This window comes from Loxodonta africana, chromosome 4 (genome assembly GCF_030014295.1).
Source record: "Loxodonta africana isolate mLoxAfr1 chromosome 4, mLoxAfr1.hap2, whole genome shotgun sequence".
Classification (NCBI taxonomy): domain Eukaryota; kingdom Metazoa; phylum Chordata; class Mammalia; order Proboscidea; family Elephantidae; genus Loxodonta; species Loxodonta africana.
The window spans coordinates 189,009,996-189,022,207 of NC_087345.1; the positions used below are offsets into that span (position 1 = coordinate 189,009,996).

At 36.3% G+C, this 12,212-nt stretch overlaps 1 protein-coding gene across 18 annotated transcripts in view; it reads left to right on the forward strand.

Annotated features, from left to right (window-relative positions):
• PARD3 (par-3 family cell polarity regulator) overlaps positions 1 to 12,212 on the forward strand; it is an 823,651-nt gene that overhangs the window by 593,258 nt on the left and 218,181 nt on the right. For 15 of the 18 annotated variants that reach the window (XM_064285100.1, XM_010600277.3, XM_010600267.3 and 12 more), the window contains one exon: positions 5,185 to 5,295. The exons of the other annotated variants lie outside the window; for them this stretch is intronic. In XM_064285100.1, coding sequence (XP_064141170.1) covers positions 5,185 to 5,295 — 111 coding nt within the window. The remainder of the gene's footprint in view (positions 1 to 5,184; positions 5,296 to 12,212) is intronic. 18 annotated transcript variants of the gene reach the window in all.

Below are 12,212 nucleotides of genomic sequence, written 5' to 3' on the forward strand. Positions count from 1 at the left end.
GTTAATTCGACTAAAATTCCAATAGCATGAAACACTTGCCAATAATTTTTGATGACAGTTCTGTCTATTTAAAAAATACAGGATTTGTCACAATCTTTTTTCATTGCTGTTTTGTTTGTTTGCTTTTTGTTTCCCTCATTTATCAACTAGAGTGTAATTTGCCCGTGGTTCCTTTTTGTGGTAATATATATACATGATGTGGCAGAAGGCAGTGATCTCATCTGTAACGCGTCATAGTAAAACCCATTTAGCAGATTACTTTGAGATTACTTTGGCTGAATGGAAACATGGCTATATCCATTATGAAGAAAGCCATATGTTTAAGAAATGTTACAGTCAATTTTACTCTGAATAAGGCAGGGCTTGTCCCTTACCTTTCTCTGTGACAGAATCTTCAGTTAACCATGGCATTTTCTTCAGTCTCCCCCTTCTGCCCATGTCCCAGTACCTCCAAAGCAGTTTTTCTCTTCTCTATCAACTTTTTTTCCCCAAACTCTCTATTTTCCTTTTTTTATTTTTCCTGCAGAAAAAACGGGCCTTTCTCATATGTTAATATTATTGTATACTAAAATGTGACCAGCGAAGTCTTCTGAGGTGCTGGCGTAGGAGAGCACTTGCCCTTCGGCATCACCACCATTGGTGAAGGAGTTTTCTGCTGGAACGTTGGTGTGGGCTAGTCACGACACGCTCGTTCTCTGCTGTTGATGGTGCTGTTAATGTTTGCTTCCTGGACCTAACGTTTAGTCCAGTATTTTTTCAGCTGTGCTCTTCCTTGTCCAATGAGCCATCGAAATTCTTCTGTGGCTTTTAAAAGATAATAAAATCAATGTAATTGAAGTCTTCCACATTTTTAAGCATCTTGCCATTAAATAATTGTCCTCATGGGTTGATTATAGGTTCCAACTGTAAAACTGACTTTGAGAGCACTTCTATAAGCTGAAGTTTTTCAGTGACCCTCCCCATCCACCTTTTTTTCAAGAAGAATTAAGCAGGTCTAAATAACACTAGAATATATTGGCAATCACAAGGGTTTAGCTGCCTTTTTTTTTTTTACATTCTAGAATGGTTGGTATATATTTTTTTTCAGTTATAGCCTTTATTTCATTCTGTCAAAAAATCACAGCTGAGGGATACATTTCATCCCAATTATGAAGTAATGTGCTGTGATTTTGTAGTACGCCTTAAAGAAATCACAAAAATTATTAATTAAAGCAAGCATTGAGGGTAATGTCCAAATACTAACCTATAAACATTTTTTCTATGCTTTCTTTACTTTTGCTTTAATCTTCAATCTATACTTTAAAAAAATAAAGTGTGCTGTAACAGTTTGATAATAAATTTATAAATCATAAAATAGAAAATACATTCTGGTGATTTAGGGGAAGTCTAGGAAACTAATATTTTCGTACAAAAGACAATGAGAAAAAATGCAGTTAATGGGTATGAGTTAGGATTTCCAGTCTCTTTTTTTAAATAATGTATACTTAAGATAGGAAGCCCTGGTGGCACAGTGGTTAAGAGCTATGGCTGTTAACCAAAAGGTTGGCAGTTCATATCCACAACGCGCTCCTTGGAAACCCTACGAGACAGTTCTTCTACTCTGTCCTAGGGGGCCACTATGTGTCGGAGTCAACTCGAGCGCAGTGTTTTTTTTTTTTTTTTTTTTAATACTTAAGATGAAAAGCTAAAAGTTTATGGTAAACTAATTTTATTTTTCCATAAAGTAGGATCAAACCATTTTTTAAAGGTTTTAACATACCTAATTAAACTATATTTGGGGTTGAAAATATCTAAATTGTTTTAAAACATGGAATAATCACCTATTCTTAATTTTTTTCCCTATTATTAACTCAAAGATAAGATATAAACGATCTTTTTGTAAGATTAGAGTGTACATTTAGGTGCAGGTAACTAATATATTGTTAGATTGTATCATTGCATAATGTTTCTCAAATGTAATAAATGAATATATGTGATTTAGAATGTGAACTTACACAGAGTATTCGAAGACAGGATCAACAAGGTGACATTTTATCATTTGAAGGATATTTATGAACTGAAAAGCTAAATGGTTAAATGATTTACTTTTAAGGATACCTGAGTATAAGAGCCCTGGAGACGCAGTGGTTAAGAGCTTGGCTGCTAACCAATCAGCAGTTTGAATCCACCAGCCTTTCCTTGGAAACCCTATGGGGCAGTTCTACTCTGTCTTATAGAGTCACCATGAGTCAGAATCGACTGGATGGCAATGGGTATGGTTAGGTTTTGGTTTGAATATAAGTAAACACAATGTGTTAAAATTTTATCCTATGCTTTTATTGAAGTTAGAATTTAATGCATTTTATATCTCCAGATACATAAAAGTTGTGCAATTTCTCAGGTGGGAATGCAATCCCATGGCTGCAGATACCATCTACATACTGATGGCACTCAAATTAATACATCTAGCCTCATCCTTTTCCTTGAACTCCACTCTCAGATATGTAACTACTCCTTAACTCTGCCTGGAAGTCTAATGGGCATCTCAAACTTGAGTGCCCATGTCAAATCTTTATTATAACCCATCCTTGCCCCTAGTCCACCAAACTTGTTCATTCCCTGGCCCTCTATAACTTACTGGATTCTAATTCCTCTCTTCCATTTGCTCCAGCTAAGAACTTGGGGTCATCAGTGACTCCTCTTCTTCCCTCATACTCACATCTTCCCCATAAGCAAGTCCCACTGCTGCTATTGTCAAAATATATCCAGAAATTAACTACTTCTCTCCATCTCTACTACCACCTGGTTTATTGCCATAGCCTCCTAATTTCTCCTTGATTCCGCTGTTTTTTGCACACAGTACATTCTTCATTGTTAGTTTCTAAGATGTCATATCCTGTCACTCCTCTGCTTTTCCTTTCATCTGTGCAAAATTCAAAGGCCTACATGGCTTGCACAGTTCTACTTGGCCTGCTTCTCCATTTCTTCCTATCTTATTCTTTTTTCTCTAAGGCTTTAGCCACATTGTTGCCCTTGTAGCTCCTCGAATAAACTCAGCCTACCCATGCCTCAGGCCCTTTACACTTGCTCTTTGCTCTGCCTTGATGACTGCTGCCCCACATGGATGGCTGCTCTACTTCATTCAGATCTCTGACCCAATATCACTTTATCAGAGGGCCATGTCTGACCACCCTGTCTAAAATGAAATAATCCCTCACCCTGTCACTCTTTATCCCCTTCCATCAAAGCAGTTTTTACTACCTGATCTGTTCTATACTGATTTGTTACCTAAATATAAGTGCTGTGACAGCTGTGATACATAGCTCTTTGCGTCACTACTTTTAATTGCAGTGCCTTAAACAAGAGCTGGCACATAGTAGATGCTCAATAATTTCTTGTCAAATGAATAAACATCCTGTTTTAGGTGTTGGCTCCTACTGGGGCATAGAGTTTTTTATGTTTTTGCTTTCATTTATTCTTTTTCATTCATTCTCTAAAGCCAATCATTATACTCAACTCTGAGACGTCATGATTACACTGACAAAGAAAAGAAAAAAAAAAGGCTTTTATTTTAATACTTTGTACTTGCTAATTTTAAAAGTATAGTACATATTTCATCCTTTGTGATCCTTTGTGAGAAGTGGTCAGGCTTTGGATTTAAGTTCTTAAAGGCTTTTTTTCTTTTCTTTTTTTTTTTTTTCCATTTGCAATGGTCTTCTAATTTCCAAATAAAATTAAATTTTACGAATAGATTCACTTCATAGAAGTTCATTTTATAGCAATTTTTTTTTTTTACTTTTTATTGTGCTTGAAGTGAAAGCTTACAATTCAAGTCAGTTTCTCATACACATATTTTATAGCAGTTTTGATTGCTACCTGATGGTATAAAAAAATATGCCTAACATTAAAAAGATCGTGACACGGTGGTGGTGTTTTTAACTCTTCTCTGTTTTAACCTTCTGAGAACACTTGTCCTTCCTTACTGATAAATCGCTTTGCAAGGACAGTGTTACTTTTGTTAACATGTTAAGAATCCCCACATACATTTCAGTCCATGTGTAGACTGGTATTTGAAATCAGATGTGTATTAATAAAAGTAATTACCGATACTGCCAGCCAAGCTATTGATTGAAAGAATTTTTCTCTTTCTTATCAACTTTGAACTTACCTCTTTCTTCCTCTTGATTTTGATATGATTAATTGCCACTTTCAATCAGATTCCTAGTTCCTTCCTAGAAAGAAACATCCAACTTACTTTATATATTTTTGAATGCTTAGTTGTGTAACTTTGTGTGACAGTTTTCTTTTTGGAACACCTGGTACCCAACTCACTACAGATAAATATCATTTGAGAATATGTAGGACAGACATTCCAGGCAACGTGGTCTTTTATAGAAACTAATAGAGCAGGAGCAATGATTTGTCCAAGCCTGAATTTCCATGGATATTTTGGATGCCAAAATAAAATAATTTTAGTATTGTTTAAAACAGCCTCAAGTTTACATGCCCATCTGTAGAAGGTTGTATGGACCATTTTTGAATCATCCATTCATTCCTCGTACTTGTATTTGATCAGATGTAGATTTCCAAGTCAAAGACACCACATTCTGCAATCACTTTTCATCAGATTTAGGAGAATATTTGATGAGAATGCCTTAAAGCTTTCAATTTAATAAGATCAAAGTATTATAGCAGTATCAATTATTCTTGTCCTTTAAACCTTGCAAACGCCACCTTGTTTGTCACTTTTTAAACTATGATGAATGTTTCCAATAAACCTGGCTTTGAAAATAAAGAAGAATAGTCATTTATGGAGAGGTTATTAAATAGATGATTTTGGATTATCGTTTTTTTAGTCCTGAGAGAAATCCACTCTAGTCAGATTTTTATCCTGTAGTATCTGAAGTATTTGACACTCAGTATAATGTTTAATAATGTTTAATAAGAATGAATTATTATTGCCAAAAGCAAAAATCAAAATTGAGGCTATTTTCCAAAAGGGTTTCCTCTGGAAAACTCTAATTAAAAATGAATAAAATAATCTGATTGAAACATTTTATATTGGGCAGAACTAATGAATTGCAGGAGACATTTGGCCCTCATTTTAGGACGCTAACATTTCATTGAATACATATACCTTTGTCACCACAGAAGAAAACTTCATTTTGTATACATTGACAAGATAGAATTTTTTGTTATCAACAGGTTTGGCAAACATCGAAAAGATGACAAGATTGAGAAAACGGGTAAAATAAAAGTACAGGAAGCCCTTACTTCAGAAGAGGAGAGGATGCGAATGAAGCAGGAACAGGAGAGGTAGACAGAATTCAGCGTTTGATTAAACCTCATTAGAAAGAGGTTCTTCTTGTTTGTTTTCCTTCCTGTTCTTTCTCTCTTCTTCTTTTTTAATATAAACAGTTTGCCTTCACTTAATTTTTGTTTTTCTGTGTCAATCCATATATTGTTGGTTGTGGGATAAATACCAGGTAAAGAAAGCTTAAAAACAAAAACCCTTATGTTTATTTGAGGCATCAGTGAACTTTAGGGGTTTTAGCTAAGATCTTTCACATAGGAGCCTATTAGATGAATAAGGAAACATTAATACTCAATTTATATATATTTTTAACTCACAAAAAATCAAAATCCTGCCTCATTCATTTATAAGTTATAATACAATGTAATAATTTTCAAGAAACACTCACCTAGAAATAAAACCGCTTGAATTTATATACCGGTTTTAAATATCTTGATGTGTAGTGGGAATAGAAGAGGCTGTTAGGTTTTCATTGTGTTGTTTCCTTCTCGAACCTGAAATTTATTTCTTGTTTCTTTTCTGTTTCACTAGCTCCTCACATTTTGTGACATTTTCTACTTAAATTTCATACCATTTCTTCCACAAAATTGCTATCTATGGTTGAATCATTACATTTCAGGAACCCAAAGACTGATGAAATGAATGAAGAGAGTCACGTTTAGCAGACACTTGAAAACTGTTTTTATAAGTAATTAGAATTTTTCTCATTAAACTCCCCAGGGAATTAGAAAGGCATCACTTACTTGTTATTAGAGTTTATAGTCTTCACAGTGAGCTGCTTGTATCATTTCAGTAAGTTTTCAGAGGTACTATGCCTATTTTGAGTCCCTGCATGATGCAAAGGGTTAATGCGGTTGGCTCTTCACCAAAAGGTTGAAAGTTGAAGGCCACCCAGAGACATCTCCGAAGAAAGGCCTGATGGTCTGCTTCCAGAGGGCCGGCCATTGGAAACTGTACAGGGCACAGTTTTAATCTGACACACGTGGCACCACCATGAGCTGGAGTGGGCTCAGTGGCCACTGAAGCTGGAATGCCTATTTTATTTTGAATAATTTGGAGTTTAAGTGAGTTTCTGGTGACTTGGTCAAGGTTACACAGCTAAATATAGTCCATAACCCAAAGACTATAACCCAGCATCTTTGAAACTGAGCTCAGGTTTCTTACCACAATCCAGAGCTAGTGAAGCTTTTCTATTTCACACTTTAAAAATGTATGATGTAACTAAACATAGTATCCTACAGCGCTTTTCTTTAGAAGAGATTAGTATTTGGGTATTTTCCCATTCATCTTTGTAATACCACTGAGATTGTTTTTTGTTAGAGTGGTTACTCTGATTCTTTATTTGTAGCTTTTCAGGGTATATATGATATAAGTGGAAAAAATATAGGCTTTGAATTTATGATGGAAATTTGGATTTATTCTGCTGGTTCTCCCCCAACTTTTTGTTTGTTTTATTTTTCCATCTTTCTAACCTAGGCCCTTCTTACTTTCCTACTCTCTCTAGTCCTGGTCACTTTTGGGTTCCCTAAATTTATTAATGAACTCACCACCGAATGTAGGTTTAAGGGCATACAGTATTTTCTTAGTTCATATAATATAGCATTTCATTGCTCTATAGTATAAACTTCTACCCCAAAAGAGTTTCTTGTTCCTAGGGAAGGTAATATGCCAGGTAAATATATGAACTCAGATTTATCCACAGGCAAATACGTGACTTAGCTAGAGAGCATTCTGAGCCACAGAAAGAAACAGTACACTTCCCCCATCCTGATGCCTGCAAAAGGGGACAGCTTCATTAAATTGTACCATTTTTCATATTACAAATATTTCCCCTTTGCACTTTAAGATGACTGCTGCCTTTCAAGCCAGAATTTTAACGCCATTTTCTAAAATACTTCTATAATGCGTGGTCAGATATTTCCAACCAAACAATGATTTTTACATAATGGTGTCACTTGTGTTATTAATTTGCCTAAGGCACAGTTGACTTCTCAGTTTTGCTTTTATTCTCCATCTTCATACTTGTAATGATGCATTACTTCTGGGAACCAGGTTGGTCATAATGAATTTACAATGTACAGGAGGCCTAGAATAAAAATCTTTTAGGGTCAAGAAACAAGTGAATGGTCCATTAAAGAAAATCAATTAGGCTCATAACTTGAGGAAATTATTATACGTTGACTTTGTATTTCAATAACGGTTTGTACAAGTATGTTTTAGTTAAACTCAGGGGTTTTGTAAGAGCAAATGAGTGCATGAGACTTACTGAGCTACGTAAGTGGAGTGCTTAGTGTTTGTTATTTTGGTAGAGCAAGGCTTCTTTTGCATGTCTTCATTTCTATTCTCTGTCTCTTGACATTGGTGACTCTTCTTTTGAAAACGGAAACTACAATTGGGAAAAATTTGCCTGGAGAAATAGATAAAAATGAATATAACTACAGCTTATACTCCCATTACAGCCTTTGCCTCACTGCAGATTAGCAGTCAAGTATCTCCTGTAGCGTTATATACCACTAGCTTGACTGCTAACCGAGAGGTCGCCAGTTCAACTACACCAGCCTCTCCTTGGAAACTCTACGGGGCAGTTCTACTCTGTCCAATAGGGTCGCTATGCATTGGAATCCACTTGATGGCAACAGGTTTGGTTTTTTTTATATGAAGATGACGAGGGTATCAGGATTGGAGGAAGACTCATTAACAACCTGCAATATGCAGATGACACAACCTTGCTTGCTGAAAGTGAAGAGGACTTGAAGCACTCACTGATGAAGATCAAAGACCACAGCCTTCAGTATGGATTACACCTCAACATAAAACAAAAATCCTCACAACTGAACCAATGAGCAATATCATGATAAATGGAAAAAAGATTGAAGTTGTCAAGGATTTCATTTGACTTGGATCTACGATCAACATGCATAGAAGCAGCAGTCAAGAAATCAAAAGACACATTGCATTGGGCAAATCTGCTGCAAAAGACCTCTTTGAAGTGTTGAAAAGCAAAGATGTTACCTTGAAGACTGAGGTGTGCCTGACCCAAACCATGGTGTTTTCAGTCACTTCATATGCTTGTGAAAGCTGGACAGTGAATAAGGAAGACCGAAGAAGAATTGATGCCTTTGAATTGTGGTGTTGGAGAAGAATGTTGAATATACCATGGACTGCCAAAAGAATGAACAAATCTGTCTTGGAAGAGGTATGACCGGAATGCTCCTTAGAAGCGAGTATGGCGAGACTTCATCTCACATACTTTGAACCTGCTATCAGGAGAGATCAGTTCCTGGAGAAGGACATCATGGTTGGTAAAGTAGAGTGTCAGTGAAAAAGAGGAAGACTCTCAACGAAATGGATTGACACAGTGGCTGCAACAGTGAGCTGAAGCATAGCAACAATTGTGAGGATGGCACAGGACCAGGCAGTGTTTTGTTCTGTTGTGCATAGGGTCACTATGAGTCAGAACCAACTCAATTGTACCTAGCAACAACAACAACTTATAAAAATAGAAAACCAAACTCCACTTACTTATCAGTTATGACATGTCTACAAATCAAAATATTTTTTGCCCATACACAGCCATATACTCAAAATATAAATATTAAAAATTTGAAAGGACAATGAATATAATTTAACTTTTTTTTTTTTTTTTAACATGTTAAGATTTATTTAAGATGGTGAAAGTAAATTAGAGTCTTCTGAACATAGGCCTGGGATTAAATTTGACTTAATTCTTGTTATCTTCTTCCCCTTCCCTTCCACCCCCTGACAAAACTAGGAGATTTGGGGTCGAATTAATGCTGACCAGGTAGGAGACATGATCAAGAAGGATCACTCTGTGTCCTCTGGCTTCACTAGTCTTGCCTTGCTGCAAAGCTGATGTGGCATGATAAAGTTTCTTTCTCTTGTTGAGAAGCAGAGAGTCTGGGATGATGCCAAGGGTGAATTTTGGCCTTTAGTGCTCAGTAGGAAACCCTGGTGGCGTAGTGGTTAAGAGCTACAGCTGCTAACCAAAAGGTTGGCAGTTCGAATCCACCAGCTGATTCTTGGAAACCCTATGGGGCAGTTCTACCCTGTCCTATAGGGTCGCTATGAGTCGGAATCAACTCGACTGCAACAGGTTTGGTTTTTGGTTTAGTTCTCAGTACTGAACCTAGGCAACTTAGCATTTCAGAGGTGCTGTTGGCTACCTTTGGGCTAAGTGAGGTAACTAACAAATTAGAAGCTGAGGAGTGAATTCAGTGCTTATCTGCCACTTACTGGTTTGCCTTTCAGGTGTGCTAGGAAAGTGCTGCCCCTATTTGCCCATTTCCCCCACAGAAGGATTGGGGTCCAAATCTTAAGTAGAAGCATGTTTAATTCAGTGATCTGTGTAACTTCAGGTTCACTTAAAACCAGTGACCATCAAGTCAGTTCTGACTCTTGGTGACCCTGTGTGTCTGAGTAAAACCTGTGCTCCATAGGGTTGTTAATATCTGATTTTTCAGGAGATCACCAGGTCTGTCTCCCCAGCTGCTCTGAGTGGACTTGAACCTCCAGTCTTTCAGTTAGTAGCTGAGCAAGTTAATTGTTTGCACCCCCCTTAGCTTTCATTATAAAGCAAAGTAATAAATTTCTGTTGACCACTTATTAGAAGTAACTATTGACTTTCTACTGTGTTTTTACTCTGATGACATCTACACTTACGTTTTAATAGTTAGTATATGCGATTTTTTTTTTTTTTTAATGTGATGCAGGATTTCCCAAACTGTTTAGCAGCAGAAAAGGGAATCCATGTGCAGGTAGACGCCTGACTTACGACATAGTTGAGTTATGACAAACCACACTTATGACCTTCTGGGTTTTTTTTTTACATCTTATCATTAGTAATATGTACTACATACAGTGTTGCAGCATGTAATCTACTGATGTCATCATTCTCAGATGTAACGTTTCCAACTCCCAAATACAAATAGAGATCAGATTTATAAAGATACTGATAATAAAAGGCAATAATACTAAAAAAAAAAAGAGGTATTGAAATTACATCAGAACTCACTTATGACGGAAGAGTCATCAGGAAGGAACCCTGTTGTAAGTCTGGGACTACCTGTACAAGATATGTTTAGGGAATACTTGTTAGTTGCCGTCAAGTCAGCTATGACTCATAGCGACCTTATGTATAACAGAACAAAACATTGCCCAGTCCTGTGCTATCCTTACAATCATCGGTATGTGTTATGGATGGAGTTGTGTCCCCCCAAAAATGTGTGTAAACTTGACTAGTCCATGATTCCCAGTATCGCGTGATTGTCTACCATTTTGTCATCTGATGAGTTTTCCTTTGTGTTGTAAATCCTTCCTCTATGATGTTAATGAGGTAGAATTATCGGCAGTTATCTTGATGAGGTAGGACTCAATCTACAGGATTAGGCTGTATCTTAAATCAGTCCCTTTTGAGATATAAAAGAAAGAAGAACAGAGCTGTGCGGGCCTCATACTACCAAGAAAGCAATGCCAGAACCCGAGCTTCCTGTGCTGAGAAGCTCCTAGACCAGGGGAAGATTGACAACAAGGGTCTTCCCCCAGAGTCAACAGAAAGAGAAAGCCTTCTCCTGGAGCTGGCACCCTGAATTCGGACTTCTGGCCTCCTAGATCGTGAGAGAATCAATTTCTCTTAGTTAATGCCGCCTACTTGTGGTTTTACTTTTGCAGCACTAGATAACTAAGACAGTATTTTTGACCCCATTACTGCAGCCACCTCTCAAACCATCTCATTGAGGGTCTCTCTTTTTCACTGACCTTCTACTTTACCAAGCATGATGTCCTCCAGTCACTGGACACAGATAAACTAATTTGTGCATGTTTCTTTACTCTGTTATTCCTCAGAACCCTAACTTTGTCAATATACGTGTGTTAATGACCACGAAAGGAATAAAGAGTCATTGTTCTCCTAAGTTATTTATCCATAGGCCTTCCCCTACCCCACCCCCAACACATAATTTCCTTTTTCATGGAACAGTAATGTCTCTCAGAATTCGAGCGTTATTTGAGAAATATGGTGGTTCGGCCACACCCAGCTCAGTCACCTAACTGGCTTTAGACAACAGAACTGATTGTTTCATAAAACTGTGAGTAAACTGAGAGCCAGTGTTATGACCTGCCTTTATTTTATGGCTTTGGTTTTGTGTGTTTTAAGAATCTTTTCCTGGCTCTTATCTTTGTTATTCAGTTTTTTCTTTCCTAGATATTACTTACCTGTTTAGAATATATACGTTTTAATGTCTAATTCTAAACTTACTCTAATTTTAAAATTCTAAATTTTAAAACTACATAAAATTTAAAAAAACATAGAATTAAGAATAGAAAAACAGCAATGTATCTGAAATAATGCTATTATTAACATACTCGTCTATGTCATTCTAATATATTTTCCTACAAAATACATATTTACATACACACATCCTTTACAATGTTGACTACTTCTATTTTTATTTTGATTTTTTTTGCATTTTGATGTATTCTTATAACATCATTTTAAATGCTTTGTGGAACACAGTCAAATCTTTCTTCGTGAACAGATGGATGGGTGGAAATGAAGGACAGAAAGATGAAATATTAGCTGTGACATCTGGCCAAATTCCCCAACTCTCAAAAATATTTACTATATATATTATTCATTTTATTAAATAAGATTAATAATGTTAATTGGCTGGCATTTTGTAGTTACTTGGCAAGCCATAGCTATTATGATATTATTATCTATGTCTACATAGTAACTTGTGCTTGGAAATATTTCCAAGGATACTTAATGATTTTAGTAGAGACATGAAAAAGGTAAATGAATTTCTCATGGAATTATCCTAGTATATGTAGGGTATTTGTAAATCCGTTAAGAAAATATGTAGCTTGGCATTTTCCATTTTTCAAAGTGATAATCACCCTT